This window comes from Ranitomeya variabilis, chromosome 5 (assembly GCF_051348905.1).
Source record: "Ranitomeya variabilis isolate aRanVar5 chromosome 5, aRanVar5.hap1, whole genome shotgun sequence".
NCBI lineage: Eukaryota > Metazoa > Chordata > Amphibia > Anura > Dendrobatidae > Ranitomeya > Ranitomeya variabilis.
Genome location: NC_135236.1, coordinates 435,649,242 through 435,671,461, shown reverse-complemented (window position 1 = coordinate 435,671,461; position 22,220 = coordinate 435,649,242). Strand labels below are relative to the sequence as shown.

Sequence of the window (22,220 nt, the reverse complement as noted above, 5' to 3'; positions counted from 1 at the left end):
ATACATTTCTCCTGTATGTTATGTTTAAGAATTCAGTGCTGTGAGATTTGTTCATTGTAGCCCACATAATGTGCCCAGCTGCCTGCTGCTTGTTGTCCGCTTCTCCCCCACCGTGCGGACCTCTCAGTATTCATCAGATGATGCCTAGGCTTTTGACACCTCTTTCAGACCATTTAGTTGTCACTTGTATGTTGTTGCCTCTTTGTTGCAACCTGATTTCTATGGAAATTTTCGCTTGAGATTTCTCTTGTCAATTTTTCAGATGACATTGAGGGCCACTTTGATGACCTTATTTCTTGAAAGGCAGTTTTTACCCTATTGTCATGCAGACTGTTCTGTAAGAATGTTAAGCATTGGTCAGTATTGATATTTATCAGAGTGTATAATATATTTATGTATACAAAATTACCAAAACATTTCCAATTTAGAAACCCTTCGGAAAAGGGCAAATGTCCAGAGGCTACATAGATAGTGATCTGAGAGAATGAGAGTGGTATGTGGGCTAGTCACAGGGAAAAAATGACTTCTGGGGAGTTTGTCATAATCTACCGTGACCTAGGAGAATGTAGGAAATCACCCATCAAACCATTCCTAAATGGAAAATGGATGCTGAGGTTAGAAAGTATTGTGCCATTGCTCAAGAAATGCTAATTACCTTAAGTAACTTTTTCCATCTATCTAAAACATTACTGGAAGGCTTAAATTGCTCAATACTTATTGATTTATTGTAAGACCTCGTTCAGACGTCAGGTGTTTTTATCATACACAAATTATTTTCATCAGTATTTTGTTTTCGATTTGCATTAGAGACTGCTCAGTGTATCAGTTTTCACCATCCAAGTTCCATCAATTTTCTTTTTTTTTCATATGCAAAAAAAAAACAAAAAGCAAAACTGATGGATGTTTCTCAAGCTTCTTCTTCTTTTCAAAGAGCCAGTGAAAATCGGACATGGATGCCATTTGAGTGCTGTCTGTGCTTTGGTGGGGACCACTTAGTCCACAAAAATGTGTGGGCGCTTAAATAGACCCCATAGCTTATAATGGGTTCAACTTGTATAAATGAAAGACATAGACTGGTACGTTAAAACCTTGACATCTGAATAAGCCCTAACATTCCCGGCATCAGATTGGTCTGTCGCTCTGATTTACAGACATTCACGTTCATATTCTCTCTCAATACAAATCAAACAAGCAAGCAGCCAAACCATGCAAATCCTCTCTGCAGATAATGATTCCTAGTCAAATCAGACAGCTGCAGATGAAGGCTTCTGGTCCTGGGGAGAGAAAGACATTCCCCTTGATTTGTTTGATGATAGTGGTATGGTGTTCTTCACTTGTGCAAGGCTTTAATGATGACATCTACTAGAGAATGATGGGAAGAGGTGGCAGCTTTGTGTTGCTAAGCTGAGATCTTTATTTTCTGGGGAGTTTTATAGTTGGCCTGTGCGTTAAAAATATTCCATTTTGCAGTTTGTTGAGCTGTGCACTCAGAGGTTGGTTGGAGTCCAGCTGACAGCATTAAAAGAATCTAGTTCCCTTCAAAGCCTATTTTAAAGAAAATAAATCAATACATCTTCTCTCCAGGGCAACCTGCCTCATTTATGGTATGTTGTAGCATTGATTTAGAGTGGGCTTGTGAAGAATTGTGCATCTTTCTGTAGGAGGGAATATGGACAAGAAATCCTGACCAAATATGTACAGTCAGGTCCAGAAATATTTGGCCAGTGATTTGCGCTCTGCGTGCCACTATTTTAGATTTAAAATGAAACAACTGAGATGTAATTGAAGTGGAGACATTCAGGTTTAATTTAAGTGGTTGGACAAAATTATCCTAGGAAATGATTAGGAATTGCAACCATTTTTCTCCAAAGCCTCCTCATTTCAGGGGCTCAAATATAATTGAGCAAATTATCTTCATTATAGATAAAATGTATATTTTTAATACTTTGTAAAGGTGACTGATCCCTGAAGTCTGGAAACAATTGAGTTCACTAACCATTGGATTCCTCCTTTGTGATGCTTTTCCAGACCTCTACTGCAGCTGATTTTTCACAACAATTTTTGCTTGTTTATGGGTTTTTCTTCCTTGAGTTTTGTCTTAAGCGTGTGAAATGCATGCTTGATTGGTTTAAGATCTGGTGATTGAGTCAGCCCTTGGGGAATATTCCACTTCTTTGCCTTTAACTCCTGGGTTGCTTTTGTAGTATGTTTTTGGCCACTGTCCATTTGTAGTGAGAAGCGCCGTCCAATTATTCTTGATGCATTGGTTGAATCTGAGCATAAAGCATAGCCCTATACACTTCAGAATTCATCCGGCTGCTTCTGTCTTCAGTCACATCATCAATAAACACTAGTGACCCAGTGCCATTGGAAGCCATGCATGCCCAAGCCATCACACTGCCTCCACTGTGTTTTACAGAGGATGTGGTGTGTTTTGGATCATAAGTCGTTCTAAACCTTCTCCGTACTTTCTTCTTCCCATCATTCTGTTACAGATTGATCTTAGTTTCATCAGAATGCTTTTCTACAACTGGGCTGGCTTCTTTAGATATTTGGGGGGACAAAGTCTTATCTGGTCCTTCCATTTTTAAGGCTGATTAATGGTTTGCACTTTATGGTAAACCCTCTCATTTGCTTTAATGAAGTCTTCTCTTTGTGGCAAACTTAGATAATGAAACACAGATTTGTTTTTTTTTTACCTTGACAAAGGCACCAGTCCTGCTCCGAATCGTGTTGATTGATAAAAACCTTAATTTTATACCATCAAGGATTTTTCATGTCCACAAGCGCAGCCCAGGTACCACGATCTCTCCACTGAACTGAATTGTTATCTGGAAGAATTTTTCCTCCAGCTATGGGGCTGCAGCTGTGGATTCTTAGGCTTTTTATGCTTTTGTGCCCTCAGGTGATCACTACCGTATTTGCCCTGTTGTGCGCTTGTGTCCTAACCAGACCGTCTGCTATTTCTCTGATGGATTTCTTTTTTTTTTTTTTTTTCAACCTCTTTTCACCGCATGTTGTGGGTTCCCAGCAAGAGCTTCCAAATGTAAATGCCACACCTGAAATTGGCTTCAGAACCTTTATCTGCTTAATTAATGGTTGATTAACAAGGGAAAAGTCCATGCAGCCCATTACAGAGCTTTTGAGAGAATTGTCCATTTGGTCTCTTGAAAAAGAGGCAGTTACATGTTAAAGAGCTGCAATACCTAAACCCTTACTGCAATTAGGATGTGAACACCCTCAAATTGATGCTGTGAGTCTGCACTGTAAGCTCATAGTGATTATATAACTGTATTTTGAATATGTTTTGGTAAAACAGCTAAAATGCCAAAACTTGTCACTGTCCAAATATTTCTGGACCTAACTGTAAGTGGTGGTGAGAGATGCTTAGAAGTTAAGCTTTCTTAAAAGGTTCTCTCTTGCCATTTTTAGTCTTTTCAGGTTATCTACGTACATTTAATTTTCTGGTTGCATCACACTTTCATTTGTGCTTCACCTTAATATTGTAGAAAGCTCTGACTTCCTCTTCTAACATAAAATTCTACCAACCTGCCAAGGTATTAATGCAGGAAAAATCCAGGTTTTAGCACTATTATTCCACTGTACCCTCACAATACCACAGGAGCACTTATCTGATATAAGGGGCGTCGATGTGGTTTAGTCATTTTGTTTTTCCTTTTAGTTGAGGACTTCATTCACACCAAGGCTTGTCTATTTATACAGGTGCCATGACTGATCCATTTTGAAATAGATTTTTTAATAGGGCCATCATGCTTTTATTTTTCTGGTGTGAAAAGAGCGTAATAATGCCAGTGCAAGGTCAGTTAGTCAAAAGTGGACTTATTTAACCCATAATTCCACATCCTAGACCCCTTTAAGCATTGCTTATGGGATTTACACTGTATAACGGAGTCTGCAGCTAAATGACAATTTTCAGAGTTGTAATAACATTTAATTTTACAATGTTGAGCCCAGGAGAGCCACATATACCTTTCCTAACTATGCACACATTAGTAAGTGGAGTTTTAGGGTGATAGCAGAGCTGTCTACAGTTTTGAACAAGTGTTTGTTTTTTTCCTCAGGATTTTTTTTTTGTGTAGGAAATAAATATTGTTTACAGATTAAAAGCATATTCAAATGTCATCCGTGACGGAACTCAATGTTTGTTCCCTGACGTGGCATAGCAATACTCCTGCCAAGCTATTCATGCTCCTTTGTTTGAAGACTGTTAAGCAAGTTACAATACTTAAATACATGATAAATGATTCAGTTGGGTTATTATGCAGGTACATGGCAGGGGACAATGCTCCACAAAGACAGAGCGGGATCTCTGCCAGTTACTTACAAACCCACTAGAATGGATAATAGTCATTACTCAGTACTGTGTTCACTTTGTGAATATCTGTGCAGACAACTCCAAACTGATTTTTTTTTCTATATTAAAATACGTCAAGTCAGTTTTGACCCCTGGAAACCATATTTTCACATAGTAATTATAATCTATTATAAATTAACCTCTGAATGAGTGCATTGATTTCTTTTATTGGCTCTTGTAAAGATTGCGACATTGGGGATCTGCACAGAAATTGAACTTGCACAGACCTCAAACGAAGCTTATTTTTCCAGACTGCCTAGAATGCAGATAACCAAAAAAGAAACTAAATTGCCTGCCTTAAGTATCCATAAAAATATATATATTTTTTTAAGAATTATATATAAAACAGCAGCAAAAAAGAGCCTTATTACTTGTAAGGACAACAATAAGGAAAAAATCTGATTAGGTAGCTAATTTAAGACCTCCGCAAAACAACATACAGTGGGGGAAATAAGTATTTGATCCCTTGCTAATTTTGTACATTTGCCCACTGACAGACATGACCAGTCTATAATCTTAAGGGTAGGTTAATTTTAACATTGAGAGATAGAATATCAAAAATAAAATCCAGAAAATCACATTAAATAAATTATATAAATTTATTTGCATTTTGCAGTGAGAAATAAGTATTTGATTCCTCTGGCAAACAAGACTTAATACTTGGTGGCAAAACCCTTGTTGGCAAGCACAGCAGTCAGACTTTTTTTTGTAGTTGATGATGAGGTTTGCGCACATGTCAGGAGGAGTTTTGGTCCACTCCTCTTTGCAGATTATCTCTAAATCATTAAGATTTTGAGGCTGTCCCTTGGCAACTCTGAGCTTCAACTCCCTCCATAAGTTTTCTATGGGATTAAGGTCTGGAGACTGGCTGGGCCACTCCATGACCTTAATGTGCTTCTTTTTGGGCCACTACTTTGTTGCCTTGGCTGTATGTTTTGGGTCATTGTCTTTATGGAAGACCCAGCCATGACCCATTTTTAATGTCCTGGTGGAGGGAAGGAGTTTGTCACTCAGGATTTTACGGTACATGGCTCCTTCCATTCTCCCATTGATGCGGTGCGGTGAAGTAGTCCTGTGCCCTTAGCAGAGAAACACCCCCAAAACATAATGATTCCACCTCCATGCTTGACAGTGGCGACGGTGTTCTTTGGGTCATAGGCAGCATTTCTCTTCCTCCAAACACGCCGAGTTGAGTGAATTCCAAAGACCTCAATTTTTGTCTCATCTGACCACAGCACCTTCTCCCAATCCCTCGCAGAATCATCCAGGTGTTCATTGGCAAATGTCAGATGGGCCTGCACATGTGCCTTCCTGAGCAGGGGGACCTTGCGGGCACTGCAGCATTTTACACCTTTACAGCGTAATGTGTTGCCAATGGTTTTCTTGGTGACTGTTGTCCCAGCTGCCTTAAGATCATTAGCAATCGTTCACCCGTGTAGTTTTAGGCTGATCTCTCACCTTCCTCATGATGAAGGATTCCCCACGAGGTGAGATTTTGCATGGTGCCCCAGATCTATGTTCACTGACAGTCATTTTGTATTTCTTCCATTTTCTTACTATAGCACCAACAGCTGTCTCCTTCTCACCCAGCATCTAACTTATGGTTTTGTATCCCATTCAAACTTTGTGCAGGTCTATGATCTTGTCCCTGACATACTTATAAAGCTTTTTGGTCTTGCCCATGTTGTAGAGGTTAGAGGTCTGACTGAGTCTGTGGACAGGAGTCTTTTATAAAGGTGACTATGTAAGACAGCTATGTAAGACATCATACAATGTGATTTTCTGGATTTTATTTTATTTAATTTAAGAGAGATTATTGCAATATGATATACAACATTATTTTTTTATTATCCTGGTCCGGCGCCTCCCTTCTTTTGAAGCCGTCCTCCTTCTGTGATTAGCGTGGATGACTCGTCCCTACGTCATGCACACAGTCTCCCCAGCATCACGCTCCTGCAGAGGTGTACTTTTCGGCTTTGACTAGGGCAGAGCAAAGTACTGCAGTGCGCAGGTGTCGGGCCTCTCTGACCTTTCCCGGCGCCTGCGCACTGTAGTACTTTGCTGTGCCCTGAACAGGGCAGAAAAGTACGCCTGCGCCGGAGCGTGATGCTGGGGACCCTTTGTGGAAGACAATGGCTGAAAGTTCCTGGTTTTATCTCATATGGGACAAACCAGGTGACTGGTTCCCTTTAAATAGGAACACAATATAGTGCAAATAGAGACATGACAATAGCAATAATGTACTTATATATTCTTATTCAATGTTCAAAACCCATATCATAATCAACAAATATAAAGCAATACAAATAAAACTATATGAAAAATCCTATTCACAAGTGGTCTGGTATGGGCTAAGGTTAGATTAACATTAGGGATTTAAATTGTTTAACACTAAATAGAATGAAGAATATATATCTATGCTGTCAGTCGTTTCACAGATTTGCAGAATATGCAATATTTTCAAGATTCTTATATTCAGCTGGATAAATGGAAATCTTTACATACATTCTAACAATTTGTACATAATCTGAATCTGAACCCTAGTATGATAGTCCGGGGATCATCCTCAGGTGATTGTGTGTTTCTGGTATGAAGGTGGAGTGGTGGTTTTAGATACTCTGGATTGTGTGCTTTGTTATTGTGGTCAGTCATATTGTGTGATTAGATCAAGGCAACAGCTTCGCCATTCTTGTTCTAAGCAGCCTTCAGATTGAAACCAGTTTTCCTGACCACAGTCTTGAGCCATGAAAGAAGAAGCGCTTCTAAGACGCAGGTCATGTGCTGGGGTTTCGCCTGGCGCCTATCTCCCCAGGCCCGATGGACGAAAACTAGTGCGAAATGCATCATTTGGAGGGTACAATGAACTGTCTCCGGCACTTCCAGGTTTGTTTATTATCTGTCATTTGACCATGTATTTGACAGTATCACCTAAATAAAGGTGAAAAATGTGTTATCAGGTAGAAAACATGCATGTCTGTATAATAGGCCTGATTCGATTTTAGTGATATAACCTCTTTTGCCTTTACTTTGTTTGTTTATCCATTTGCTTTTGGAGCAGATCAAGATTGATCTTGTGAAGCAGATTCTGGGCAGAGAAGAAAGCATCCTTGTGCTTAGGTCTTCTTTTATATGGACCTCTTAATGGCTGTGTTTGTTTGTGTTCTACATTTTATGTAATCTTTAGCAAAATATAGGGTCCCAACAAAAGAAAAATCTACCAGTATCTATGGATTATCTTTTTTCCGCCACTGCAACATAGACACCATGTGTAGACCCAGGCAGTCGGACAAGTGCGAGAGACATCCACTATGGGGTTATACATGATGTTCTTGTTTTGGTGACCAAAAATGTTTGTCCTCTAGATATTTTTGCATTGAAAATGGGCCAGTGAGGTTAGGAAAACAAAAAAGGCATGGTAACCTGCCAAACCAAAACAACTCTGAATCCTTGCCTGTGTTCCTTGCCAGTCGCCTGGTTTCCTCGTGCAGCAGGGGATGTCTCATGCCCCCTACAGCCAGGCCGAGGCCACTGTTCATCTGCACAGTTAACTGTGTTTTCCAACTCTGATAGAACTTTAAGGCTACCGCCGATCAGTGGGCGCTGAGTGGCTGCAGTGGTCTTGGGATGTCAGTGACAGGTGGGGGACATAGGCAGTGATGTACGGGAGAGTTGTGGGTCTGTTTAGAATGTAATATTTTGTAGTTGATAATGCCTCTGTTGCTATGTGACACCACTTCAGTAATCCTGAACATTTTGCAGGTATTTATGTGGCTCTTATTATGAAATATACTTTGTATATACTTCGTCCATGTACTCCACATTTCAGATTTATTGTATTTATAGTTCAACACTGAAAACTTAAACGTTGTTCATCTTGTGGACATATAGCTTGTCACAAGTAATAATTGTGACATTCAGCAGAGAGAGGAGGAAGTCAGTCTGATCTATCTTCAGTTATTCCTGGAAATAATAATAAACCCAATACTATACCACAAGGGGTGGATTATGCTGAACTAGACATTAAAAGCCTTGCTCTAAATATCTGCATTATAAAAGCCGTAACGTTGTATGTTATCTGCTGTGACACTACTTGATAGAGGCATTCTCCCACCAAGGCTGTGTTCACATACTGCTTAACCTACAGTCAGTGGCTCCATCAAGACTTGCGTCTGAGACCCTCTGAAAATCGGGATCCGACCAGCTGACTGCGCCTTGGAGCCCACCTCACACAGGCATTTACGTCTGAAAATGATAGCGACAGATTGCACAGTGACTCCATTTCAATCATTGCAGAAATGGTTGATTCCCGTTTTCCAGGGCTTCACTGATGGAGCCACTGCCCAAAGGCTAAGGCTTTGTGCACACGATGTGGATTTTGCTGCGGATCCGCAGCTGCGGGTCCGCAGCAGTTTCCCATGAGTTTATATTACAATGTAAACCTATGGGAAACAGAAAACGCTGTGCACATGCTGCGGAAAAAAACGAGCGGAAAGGCAGCGGTTTACATTCTGCAGCATGTCACTTTCTGCGGACTCCACAGCGGTTTTACACCTGCTCCAATAGAAAACCGCAGGTGTAAAACCGCAGTGAAATCCGCACAAAAACCGCACAAAAACCGCGGTAAATCCGCAATAAATCTGCAGCAAAAACGCAGCGTTTTTGCCCTGCAGATTTATCAAATCCGCAGCGGAAAAATCCGCAGAGGACCATTCTATGTGTGCACATACCCTAAAACTGTATGAACATATCCTGTTTAATGTGTGTGCATGAGATTTCTGAGATCGCATAGCTTTTGCCTGTACTGTAAGATGCAGCTTAAGATTTGCATTAAAAAATTCAGCAAAAATGCAACATATGAACATAGCCTAAGGCAATGCGATAGATGTTTGATTGTTGTGGGTCTGGCCACTGTGATTTCCCAAAGTAATCCCTAGAATAGGGGACCAAAGCCCCCATTCATAGATATTGAATGAAATGGCAGGGTACATACTCGCCTGCTGTGGAGTAGTGAGGAACAGAGATTTTGGAACCCTGTTCTAGTGATTGGACATTTTTTTTGTTGAGTTGATTGTGTTCAGTGTTTGTTACTGGAAATCCCTATTGAACGTACTGAGCATATGTACCATGTAACTGATATTATTATGAGTCTAAGTGGACCTTCATGCAGCTTTGTTGTCATGAAGTTATCAGTGGAGCACATGAGTCTGTACGATAAGAACCCCTGTTATTGGAAATCTGTCAGCAGGTTTATGCCACCTAATCAGAGAGAGATGCATGATGTAGAGACCGAGACCCTGATTCCAGTGATGTATCACTTATTGGTCACCCATGTGTAGGTTTTATAAAATTATTATTTTATCAGCAGGAGATTATCAGTAGAGGAGTTGTAAATATGCTGCCATGTAGTCCTCCATATTCATGAGCTCTGTATAGACCCACCATCACAACGGATTGGCAGCTTTCTGCCTGTGCACAGTGTGCAGGGAAAACTGCCAATCAGGGGTGAGGGGATTATCCAGATCTCCACATACAGATAACTAATAGATCTGCAGTAGAGAAAATAGGGATGTTATCAAAACTGCAGCAAGCAGCCCAGTAAGTGATACCTTGCTGGAATTGGAGTCTCTACTCTGACATTATCCGGCTCTCAGATGAGTAGAAAAAACCTGGTGACAGATTTCCTTTAACAATCGGCTAGTCAGTTGAGTGTATAAAATTAAGTGGCCTTGTTTGTCTTGTGGCCCGAGTGTCCGATTATCAATGACTTTTCATTTCTTTATCTGTGTGGGGAATATGGTGTTTAAGTAAGTGACATGTTGTGGTTATCAGCTGTTATAAACCGTTTTTTAGCACCCACTTCTCTTTCTAAAGACCCTCATACATATTAGATTGAAGTCTCAGGATTATACTTATTTCAGCAAGAATAGCTATAGCCATTTAATACACAGCTCTGGCAGAAATTAAGAGACCAGCACATCAAAACCCTGTCATGGGCAGCCCAATCTCCAGACCTGAACCCCATTGTAAACCTCTGGAATGTAATCAAGAGGATGATGGATAGTCACAAGCCATCAAACAAAGAAGAACGGCTTACATTTTAGCGCCAGAAGCAGTGTGAAGGCTGATGGAAAGCATGCCAAGGCGCATGAAAGCTGTGATTAAAAATCATGGTTATTCCACAAAATATTGATCTCTGAAGTCTTCCTGAGTTAAAACATAAGTAGTATTGTTGTTTCTAAATGATTATGAACTTGTTTTCTTTGCATTATTTAAGGTCTGAATGCACTGGGGTTTTTTTTTGTATTTTGACCACTTCTTTTCAGAAAAAAAATACAAAATGTATTGCTTGGAACTTCGGAGACATGTTGTCAGAAGTTTATAGAGTAAAATAACAATTTACATTTTACTCAAAAATATACCTATAAAGAAAAAAAATCAGACAAACTGAACATTTTGCAGTGGTCTCTTAATTTTTTACCAGAGCTGTAAGTGAGACCCCCAAACTCTCCCCCAAAGATGTCATGGAAGATGAGCATCACACATGTTAAAAACATACATGCCCGCTGAGAAGTGCATGTGTTTGCGGGGGGAGTCAGAGGAAACGCTGTCCAGCTTTTATCTAAAGGTGCCCTTACACATTAGTCTAAAGTTTGTGAAAATGGATTATTATAAAAAAAACCTGATATGATTGAGTGTGAATGCACAGTTCAAATGATTATCAGAGCCATTATATACTAAATGTGTATCGCTCTGATGGCAAAACGATCGTTCACCAGATGATCAGCCATCAACCTTCTTCTGTCCCGTGTGTAGCCACATTAAAGAAGCCCTCCCATCAACCCCCCCAAACCTGTGTATGTAGTGTAGTATCATTGTGTTAATATACTGTCCTATCTCCGCCTCCTCCGTTATCTGTCCCTGTTCCAGGCCTCATCTGAGATGGCAATTCAGGCGGTCCGGATCTCTTTGCGCTCTAAGCCATAAGTCTTTTTTTGCAGTGTAAACCTATGGATCCTTGTTCTGATGCGCCTATAAGTTACACTGTAAGGCCACGTTTATTATTTCACATCAGTATGTGTAAGCCAAAACCAGGACAGGTGATAATCCACAGAAGTGGTGACGTGTTTCTATTATACTTTACCTCTGATTGTTCCTCTCCTGGTTGTGGATTACAAATACTGACCAAATACTGCTAGTGTGAACGTGGCCTGAAAGCCACTTCCTGCTCGCTCAGTGTGATCTGAAGAGCGGTGACTTCACTCAGAAGAGGAGCGGAACGGTGCTGGATATAGGAGAAGGTGCCGGTAGGTGAGTATATTATTACACTCACGCTTCACTAAGCTTCTTTAAGCGATAAATTATGCTTACAACTAAAGTACCAGTCATGGGGAGAACTGGCAATAAAACATTGTCCAATCATCTTACAATCTTGCGTGAACCATGTAGAATCTTGGGCATTTGAGTGTGTAGTAGACTACATACAGGAAATATATATATCTTCGTACCGTGTTAGCCACTGAGGACTCTCAATTCTAAATATTTTTAGTAGACTACATGTAACAATCGCTTTTTTGTCACATGACATATGTAATGTAATTTGCCTGATTGGGCGTGTGCGTATGTTTTTGTTTTCTCCTTGTAATATGATGTAATCTTCATCTCAGCACATTGTAGTTAATTCCTCCAGCTAAGTACTTTCTTATTGTAATCAGGATCAAGGCCGTCTCAGTAACTGAAATGCACCATCACCAAATACCTTAAGACTCTTGTGTGTTGTTTGTAATTTTCGGACCATACTTTAGTATAGTTTGTTATGGCAATGTAGCATTTTTATCTATTGTACTCAGTGCCATTGGGTATAAAAGCTGGCTCTGAAAAAAACAACCTTGTTTTAGCACATAGTCACAATACAGAATTGGGAAAAACGTGAATTTGATGGTTTTTATTATTATTATTATTATTATTATTATTTAATAGGCTTTGGTCGAGCCATGGCGACATGATGGATGAACGATGTGTAGGAAGATGGATCTTGGGCAAGCCCAGATAGGTCCACCAGGGTCTTCTCCTTCGTGATTTTGATTGTATCAAGCCATCGGGTTGCTATGGGGTAGCTTGTGACAAAGATTTAGCTTTTGGATGGATGGGCGGCCTTACGTTTAACCTTAGAATACTTGCTTATACAGAGCAGTCGAAGGGTAACATTGATTGCAAGGTGCCCATGTCCAGTGGCTTGTAAACGAGCCCAAATCATCACCCTTCTTCCACTGTGCTTGTGGGTGAGTAAGAGGTGTTTGTGCTGATAATTTGTGTTTGCATTTTGCAGGACATTATGGCCAAACATCTCCATTTTGACCTTGCCTGTTAAGTACATTGTACCAGTAGTTCAGTGGTTTTGTTCAGAGGCAACTTTTTTTTTTTTTTTAAAGAAAAGGCCTTAACCCCTTCCTGACATCCGACGTACTATCCCGTCGAGGTGGGGTGGGCCCCCATGACCGCCGACGGGATAGTACGTCATAGCCGATCGGCCGCGCTCACGGGGGGAGCGCGGCCGATCGCGGCCGGGTGTCGGCTGCATATCGCAGCTGACATCCGGCACTATGTGCCAGGAGCGGTCACGGACCGCTCCCGGCACATTAACCCCCGGCACACCGCGATCAAACATGATCGCGATGTGCCGGCGGTGCAGGGAAGCATCGCGCAGGGAGGGGGCTCCCTGCGGGCTTCCCTGAGCCCCCCGCAGCAACGCGATGTGATCGCGTTGCTGCGAGGGTCTTACCTCCCTCCCTGCCTGCTCCAGACCCGGATCCAAGATGGCCGCGGATCCGGGTCCTGCAGGGAGGGAGGTGGCTTCACAGACGCCTGCTCAGAGCAGGCACTGTGAAGCAGCCTGCACCTCTCGCAGATCGGTGATCTGTCAGAGTGCTATGCAAACTGACAGATCACCGATCTGTATTGTCCCCCCCTGGGGCAAAGTAAAAAAGTAAAAAAAAAAATTTCCAAATGTGTAAAAAAAAAATAAAAAAAAATATTCCAAAATAATGAAAAAAAAAAAATATATATTATTCCCATAAATACATTTCTTTATCTAAATAAAAAAAAAAACAATAAAAGTACACATGTTTAGTATCGCCGCGTCCGTAACGACCCCACCTATAAAACTGCCCCACTAGTTAACCCCTTCAGTAAACACCGTAAGAAAAAAAAAAAAAAAACGAGGCAAAAATCAACGCTTTATTACCATACCGCCGAACAAAAAGTGGAATAACACGCGATCAAAAAGACATATATAAATAACCATGGTACCACTGAAAACGTCATCTTGTCCTGCAAAAAACAAGCCGCCACACAGCATCATCAGCAAAAAAATAAAAAAGTTATAGTCCTGAGAATAAAGCGATACCAAAATAATTATTTTTTCTATAAAATAGTTCTTATCGTATAAAAGCGCCAAAACATAAAAAAATGATATAAATGAGATATCGCTGTAATCGTACTGACCCGAAGAATAAAACTGCTTTATCAATTTTACCAAACGCGGAACGGTATAAACGCCTCTCCCAAAAGAAATTCAGGAATTGCTGGTTTTTGGTCATTCTGCCTCACAAAAATCGAAATAAAAAGTGATCAAAAACGGTCACGTGTCCGAAAATGTTACCAATAAAAACGTCAACTCGTCCCGCAAAAAACAAGACCTCACATGACTCTGTGGAGCAAAATGTGGAAAAATTATAGCTCTCAAAATGTGGAGATGCAAAAACTTTTTTGCTATAAAAAGCGTCGCTGGTTTCACACTTGCGTTTTTGTCTGCAGCGTTTTTTGCACAAAAAAACGCATGCGTTTTTTCCCTATATTTAACATTGAAAACGCATGCGTTTTTTTTGTACACGTTTGGTCGCGTTTTCAAACGCATGCGGTTTTTTTCTGCATGCGTTAATTTTCAGAAATACAACCTGCAGTATTTTCTTGCGTTTTTAAGCACATGCGTTTGTTTGCGTTAAAAACGCATGCATTTTTATCGAAAAAAAAACAGAAAACACACTGAAAAGCCACCCACCACCATCATTGTGATAAAGGGATCCAAACCCTAACCCTAACTCTACCCCTAACCTCACCCCTAACCGTTTAATGAACATTTTCTGACAGTCATAGTGCCACGTATTTCAGTGCCACGTATTTCAGTGCCACGTATTTCAGTGCCACGTATTTCAGTGCCACGTATTTCAGTGCCACGTATTTCAGTGCCACGTATTTCAGTGCCATGTATTTCAGGGCAACGTATCACATATTTCAGTGCCACGTGTTTCAGTGCCACGTGTTTCAGTGCCACGTATTTCAGTGCCACGTATCACGTATTTCAGTGCCACATATTTTAGTACCACGTATTTCAGTTGCACGTGTTTCAGTGCCACGTATTTCAGTGCCACGTATTTCAGTGCCACGTATTTCAGTGCCACGTATTTCAGTGCCATGTATCACGTATTTCAGTGCCACGTGTTTCAGTGCCACGTATTTAAGTGCCACGTATCACATATTTCAGTGCCACGTATTTCAGTGCCACGTATTTCAGTGCCACGTATTTCAGTGCCACGTATTTAAGTGCCACGTATCACATATTTCAGTGCCACGTATTTCAGTGCCACGTATTTCAGTGCCACGTATTTCAGTGCCACGTATTTCAGTGCCACTTATCACGTATTTCAGTGCCACGTGTTTCAGTGCCACGTGTTTCAGTGCCACGTATTTAAGTGCCACGTATCACATATTTCAGTGCCACGTATTTAAGTGCCACGTATTTCAGTGCCACGTATTTAAGTGCCACGTATTTAAGTGCCACGTATTTAAGTGCCATTTAACATTGAAAACGCATGCGTATTTCAGGGCAACGTATCACATATTTCAGTGCCACGTGTTTCAGTGCCACGTATTTCAGTGCCACGTATCACGTATTTCAGTGCCACATATTTTAGTACCACGTATTTCAGTTGCACGTGTTTCAGTGCCACGTATTTCAGTGCCACGTATTTCAGTGCCACGTATTTCAGTGCCACGTATTTCAGTGCCACGTATCACATATTTCAGTGCCACGTATTTAAGTGCCACGTATTTCAGTGCCACGTATTTCAGTGCCACATATTTCAGTGCCACGAATTTAAGTGCCACGTATTTAAGTGCCACGTATTTAAGTGCCACGTATTTCAGTGCCACGTATTTCAGTGCCACGTATTTCAGTGCCACGTATTTCAGTGCCACGAATTTAAGTGCCACGTATTTAAGTGCCACGTATTTAAGTGCCACGTATTTCAGTGCCACGTATTTCAGTGCCACGTATTTCAGTGCCACGTATTTCAGTGCCACGTATTTCAGTCACGTTTAGGGTTAGGGGTAGGGGTAGGGTTAGGGTTAGGGCTAGGGTTGAAGGTAAAGTTAGGGTTGGGGCTAAAGTTAGGGTTGGGGCTAAAGTTAAGGTTGGGGCTAAAGTTAGGGTTAGGGTTTGGATTACATTTACGTTTGGATTAGGGTTGGGATTAGAATTATGGGTGTGTCAGGGCTAGGGGTGTGGTTAGGGTTACCGTTGGGATTAGGGTTAGGGGTGTGTTTGGGTTAGGGTTTCAGGTAGAATTGGGGAGTTTCCACTGTCCAGGCACATCAGGGGCTCTCCAAGCGCGACATGGCGTCCAATCTCAATTCCAGCCAATTCTGCGTTGAAAAAGTAAAACAGTGCTCCTTCCCTTCCAAGCTCTCCCGTACGCCCAAAAAGGGGTTTACCCCAACATATGTGTTATCAGCGTACTCGGGACAAATTGAACAACAACTTCTGGGGTCCAAGCTCTCTTGTTATCCTTAGGAAAATAAAAATTTGGGGGGCTAAAAATCATTTTTGTGGGAAAAAAAAGATGTTTTATTTTCACGGCTCTGCGTTATAAACTGTAGTGAAACACTTGGGGGTTCAAAGTTCTCACAACACATCTAGATAAGTTCCTTGGGAGGTCTAGTTTCCAATATGGGGTCACTTGTGGGGGGTTTGTACTGTTTGGGTACATCAGGGGCTCTGCAAATGCAACGTGACGCCTGCAGACCAATCCATTTAAGGCTGCATTCCAAATGGTGCTCCTTCCCTTCCGAGCTCTGTCATGCACCCAAACAGTGGTTCCCCCCCACATATGGGGTATCAGCGTACTCAGGACAAATTGGACAACAACTTTTGGGGTCCAATTTATCCTGTTACCCTTGTGAAAATACAAAACTGGGGGCTAAAAAATCATTTTTGTGAAAAAAAAAAAGAATTTTTATTTTCACGGATTTGCGCTATAAACTTTAGTGAAACACTTGGGGGTTCAAAGTTCTCAAAACACATCTAGATAAGTTCCTTGGGAGGTCTAGTTTCCAATATGGGGTCACTTGTGGGGGGTTTGTACTGTTTGGGTACATCAGGGGCTCTGCAAATGCAACGTGACGGCTGCTGACCAATCCATTTAAGTCTGCATTCCAAATGGCGCTCCTTCCCTTCCGAGCTCTGTCATGCGCCCAAACAGTGGTTCCCCCCCACATATGGGGTATCAGCGTACTCAGGACAAATTGGAAAACAAATTTTGGGGTCCAATTTATTCTGTTACCCTTGTAAAAATACAAAGCTGGGGGCTAAAAAATCATTTTTGAGAAAAAAAAAAAAAAATTATTTTCACGGCTCTGCGTTATAATCTGTAGTGAAACACTTGGGGGTTCAAAGCTCTCAAAACACATCTAGATAAGTTCCTTAGGGGGTCTACTTTCCAAAATGGTGTCACTTGTAGGGAGTTTCAATGTTTAGGCACATCAGGGGCTCTCCAAACGCAACATGGCGTCCCATCTCAATTCCAGTCAATTTTGCATTGAAAAGTCAAATGGCGCTCCTTCCCTTCCAAGCTCTGCCATGCGCCCAAACAATGGTTTACACCCACATATGGGGTATCAGCGTACTCAGGACAAATTGCACAACATTTTTTGCGGTCCAATTTCTTCTCTTACCCTTGGGAAAATAAAAAATTGGGGGCGAAAAGATCATTTTTGTGAAAAAATATGATTTTTTATTTTTACGGCTCTGCATTATAAACTTCTGTGAAGCACTTGGTGGGTCAAAGTGCTCACCACACATCTAGATAAGTTCCTTAGGGGGTCTACTTTCCAAAATGGTGTCACTTGTAGGGAGTTTCAATGTTTAGGCACATCAGGGGCTCTCCAAACGCAACATGGCGTCCCATCTCAATTCCAGTCAATTTTGCATTGAAAAGTCAAATGGCGCTCCTTCCCTTCCAAGCTCTGCCATGCGCCCAAACAATGGTTTACACCCACATATGGGGTATCAGCGTACTCAGGACAAATTGCACAACATTTTTTGGGGTCCAATTTCTTCTCTTACCCTTGGGAAAATAAAAAATTGGGGGCGAAAAGATCATTTGTGTGAAAAAATATGATTTTTTATTTTTACGGCTCTGCATTATAAACTTCTGTGAAGCACTTGGTGGGTCAAAGTGCTCACCACACATCTAGATAAGTTCCTTAGGGGGTCTACTTTCCAAAATGGTGTCACTTGTAGGGAGTTTCAATGTTTAGGCACATCAGGGGCTCTCCAAACGCAACATGGCGTCCCATCTCAATTCCAGTCAATTTTGCATTGAAAAGTCAAATGGCGCTCCTTCCCTTCCAAGCTCTGCCATGCGCCCAAACAATGGTTTACCCCCACATATGGGGTATCAGCGTACTCAGGACAAATTATACAACAACTTTGGGGGTCCATTTTCTCCTGTTACCCTTGGTAAAATAAAACAAATTGGAGCTGAAATAAATTTTGTGTGAAAAAAAGTTAAATGTTCATTTTTATTTAAACATTCCAAAAATTCCTGTGAAACACCTGAAGGGTTAATAAACTTCTTGAATGTGGTTTTGAGCACCTTGAGGGGTGCAGTTTTTAGAATGGTGTCACACTTGAGTATTTTCTATCATATAGACCCCTCAAAATGACTTCAAATGAGATGTGGTCCCTAAAAAAAAATGGTGTTGTAAAAATGAGAAATTGCTGGTCAACTTTTAACCCTTATAACTCCGTCACAAAAAAAAATTTTGGTTCCAAAATTGTACTGATGTAAAGTAGACATGTGGGAAATGTTACTTATTAAGTATTTTGCGTGACATATGTCTGTGATTTAAGGGCATAAAAATTCAAAGTTGGAAAATTGCAAAATTTTCATAATTTTCGCCAAATTTCCATTTTTTTCACAAATAAACGCAAGTTATATCGAATAAATTTTACCACTAACATGAAGTACAATATGTCACGAGAAAACAATGTCAGAATCGCCAAGATCCGTCAAAGCGTTCCAGAGTTATAGCCTCATAAAGGGACAGTGGTCAGAATTGTAAAAATTGGCCCGGTCATTAACGTGCAAACCACCCTTGGGGGTGAAGGGGTTAACCTGGCAACCTTTTCAGTCAAGCCATGCTTGTTAAGTCTTTCTAATTATACTGTCATGAACTTGAACATTTAACAAGGCCTTTAGAGTCTGAGCTGTAGATACTGTTTTTTTTTTTGTTTTTTTTTAACTCAAGTAAATTTTTATTAAGAATATCAGCACTATTTACATATTATATTCTTGTTTTCAATACAAACTTCCCCCCCCTAACCAAACCCCATCAATCCCAACTTTCCCCACCCAAGAAGACAGCCCACCTCTTCCAATATCACCACCATCAATAATGCTGAATGAAGATCATCCCATGTAGGACCGCAGACCTCTTATTCTGTCCATTACCTCATCCCATTTCTAGCCACGAAGACCACAGTTTATCAAACATTTCTATTTTCCCTCTTTTCTTATAGATCCCTTTTTCCAATGTCAGACCCTGTTTCACATATTGGAGAAATTCTCTTCTTGTGGGCGGTTCAACCTTAATCCAATTTTGCGCTATTACCTTTCGGGCCATATACAGCAATCTGGCAATTGCTATCTTCAGGGTGTTATCCACTCCAATCTCATCCACATATCCCAACAAACACACCAACGGATCCCTTGGCACCTTGCATCTATACGCTCCTTCCATACGACTCAAAACCACCAACCAAAAAGCAGCCAGTCTTGGACACGTCCACATCATATGAAATATGCCAGCACCTGCAGACCCACACCTTGGACACTCAGTCAGCACGCAGACCTGCTTTATATAATTTCTTCCAGAGATTTGTAGACCCTGTGCACTATATAGAGCTGTGACAGCCTATACGGTTCGCTCAGTGACGTGGAACCCACTCCAGCACCGATTCCCAAGTTTCATTTTCCAATGGGCCCAGATCCCTCTCCCACTTAGCTATCGCATTTATCGGAAATCCCAAAAGGTATGTATGCAGTAAATCTTTATAAAGAGTGGAGATAACCCCCCCTAGTAGTCCCTTCACCGCACACATATTCCAACACTATATCCCTTTGGATTCTAATGCATCCATCCCTGTTCTGAGCTCCAAATGCGTGTGTCATTTGCAAATACTGGTATTCCCCCAAAGACCCAAGATCAAAATCCCCCTGCAGTTGGGAAAAGGATTTCAGCTCCAGCTGCTCAAGTATTTGATACACATATTAAATTCCCTTGGCCTGCCACTCTGGCAATACCCCCAGTGCCACAAACTCAGGTAGGTTATTATGCCACAGCGGAGAGAACCTGGTTAGACACGTGATGCCACGATTTTGTTTCAATCTACCCCACAGCTTACCTATCAAAAATATAGTTGGATACAAGCCCCCAGGGAGCCATCCTCTAGACACTGTACTACTGGCCTTCTTTTTGTCACCTTTTCCATCAATTGCTGTACCGCCCCGGACGACCCCTCGTGCGCCCAGCCCTTTAAATGCTGACACTGGGCTGCAAGAAAATATACTTCAGGATTGGGCAAAGCCAAACCCACATCTTCCTTGGGTCGCTGAAGCGTCTCCAGTCTGATACGTGGATAATGTCTCCCCCATACCATTTTCCTGAACATGGAATTAATCTGTCTAAATTTTTCACGCGGTATCCACACTGGCGCGTTATGGAGAACATATATTATTTTTGGCATCAAAGTCATTTTAATAAGATTAACCCTGCCCACCACCGACAAATGCAGCTTAATCCAAGCGTCTACTTTTGCCTTAAGATTGCCTAAAACCGGAGTCAGATTCTATATACGTAGTCTGTAACAGGCATAGAGACCCATATCCCCAGGTATTTAAATTGACTTACCACCTTCAGTCGCCCATCCTCAGGAAGCTCACTCTCATCCTCCCCCATGTCATCTACTCTAAACAGAATCGACTTACTCCAGTTTATCGTCAGTCCGGACAAAGAGCCAAATCTTTCAATAAGTCCAGTGGCACCCCCCAAGGAAGCGGCAGGGTCAGCCAAAAACAGTAGAATATCGTCCGTGTATAGCGCTACCTTCTCTTCAATTATCCCAAATTTAAACCCAGAAACCTCGTCAGATTGTCGAATCTTGGCAGCCAACAGTTCCACAGCCAGGGCGAACAAAAGAGGAGAGAGCGGACACCCCTGCCTCGTCCCTCTAGCTAGATGTATACAACATCCAAATCCAGGACACAAACTGTGAACCGGACACCATGTATTGCAGCACCTGCCAGAGATATCCCCATTCCACACTGTCGAATGCCTTATGAGCATCTAAGGATGCGATAACTCTCTGGCCACAGTTGTCAGACCTTAGCTGCAAATTCATAAACAGCCTTCGCAAGTTAACCGCTGTGGATCTATCAGGCATAAAACCAGCCTGATCTGGGTGTACCAGGCTGGAGATGACACCAGTCAGGCGAGTCGCCAACACCTTGGCCAGGAGCTTGACATCCACAGTTAGTAGAGAAATTGGCCGGTATGAGTCTGGTTGCCCCAAATCCTTGCCTTCCTTAGGAATTACCACTATGATGGCTTCTCTCATGGGTGCTGGTAAACACCCTCTACTCAGCCTCATCTAAAACCACCTTTAATCTAGGAATCAGCACCTCTCCCATATTTTTATAAATTTCAGCGGGAAACCCATCCACTCCAGGCGCCTTCCCATTAGTCATAGATTGTAATGCCCGACTCAGCTCCTCCTCCGTAATAGGAGCCTCCAAGCCTTCTCTGTCTACATAGCTCAGCCTCGGGAGCCCCAGCCCCTCCAAAAAAGCCACTGTCTCCCGCCGGCACGTCCACCTGAGAGGAATATAGGTCCGCGTAGAAGTCTGCAAAGACCTTCACAATCTCCGAATTTTCGGAAACTCTAGTACCACTCTCGGAAACCAAAGAATAGACAAACGAAGTACTCCTCTGGGCAGAAGCCACCAGCGACAGCATGTGGCCAACAGTTTCACCCTCTTGATAATAAGCCAGTCTTTGAAACTCCCGCTTCCTTTCTGCCTTTCCTAACAAAATTTCCTCTAGATGATTTTGAGCTGTTTTCAATCTGTTCCCGGCCTCAGGAGTGCCCTTTGTTACCATCTCGTCTTCCGCCGCTTTCAGCCCATCAATCGCCGCCTTCTCTTTTTCTCTTGTCTTCCGCTTACATCTACTGATATCTCTGAACAGCAGCCCTCTTAAGTACGCCTTCATGGCATCCCACACAGTGAGAGCGTCTGTACTCCCATCATTCAGCAAAAAGAATTCCGTCACCTCCTGTTTTATTTTATCTAAATCTATACTGTTCAACCAGTTAGGGTGAATCTTCCACTCTCTCTTGTTCGTAGCCTGTGTCCCCAGCAATCGGAACTCTACCTCAATTGGACTATGATCTGAGAGGGCCCTAGGTAAATACCGCACATCCCCCACCATTGTGTCCAGCAGACGATTG

General features: G+C 41.8%; 1 protein-coding gene across 7 annotated transcripts in view; it reads left to right on the top strand.

Moving 5' to 3' along the window:
- The window catches only part of OSBPL8 (oxysterol binding protein like 8), a 365,096-nt gene that overhangs the window by 292,613 nt on the left and 50,263 nt on the right, over positions 1-22,220 (top strand). For 2 of the 7 annotated variants that reach the window (XM_077265337.1, XM_077265334.1), the window contains exon 2: positions 7,078-7,258. The exons of the other annotated variants lie outside the window; for them this stretch is intronic. In XM_077265337.1, coding sequence (XP_077121452.1) covers positions 7,120-7,258 — 139 coding nt within the window. In that variant the 5' untranslated portion in view covers positions 7,078-7,119. The remainder of the gene's footprint in view (positions 1-7,077; positions 7,259-22,220) is intronic. 7 annotated transcript variants of the gene reach the window in all.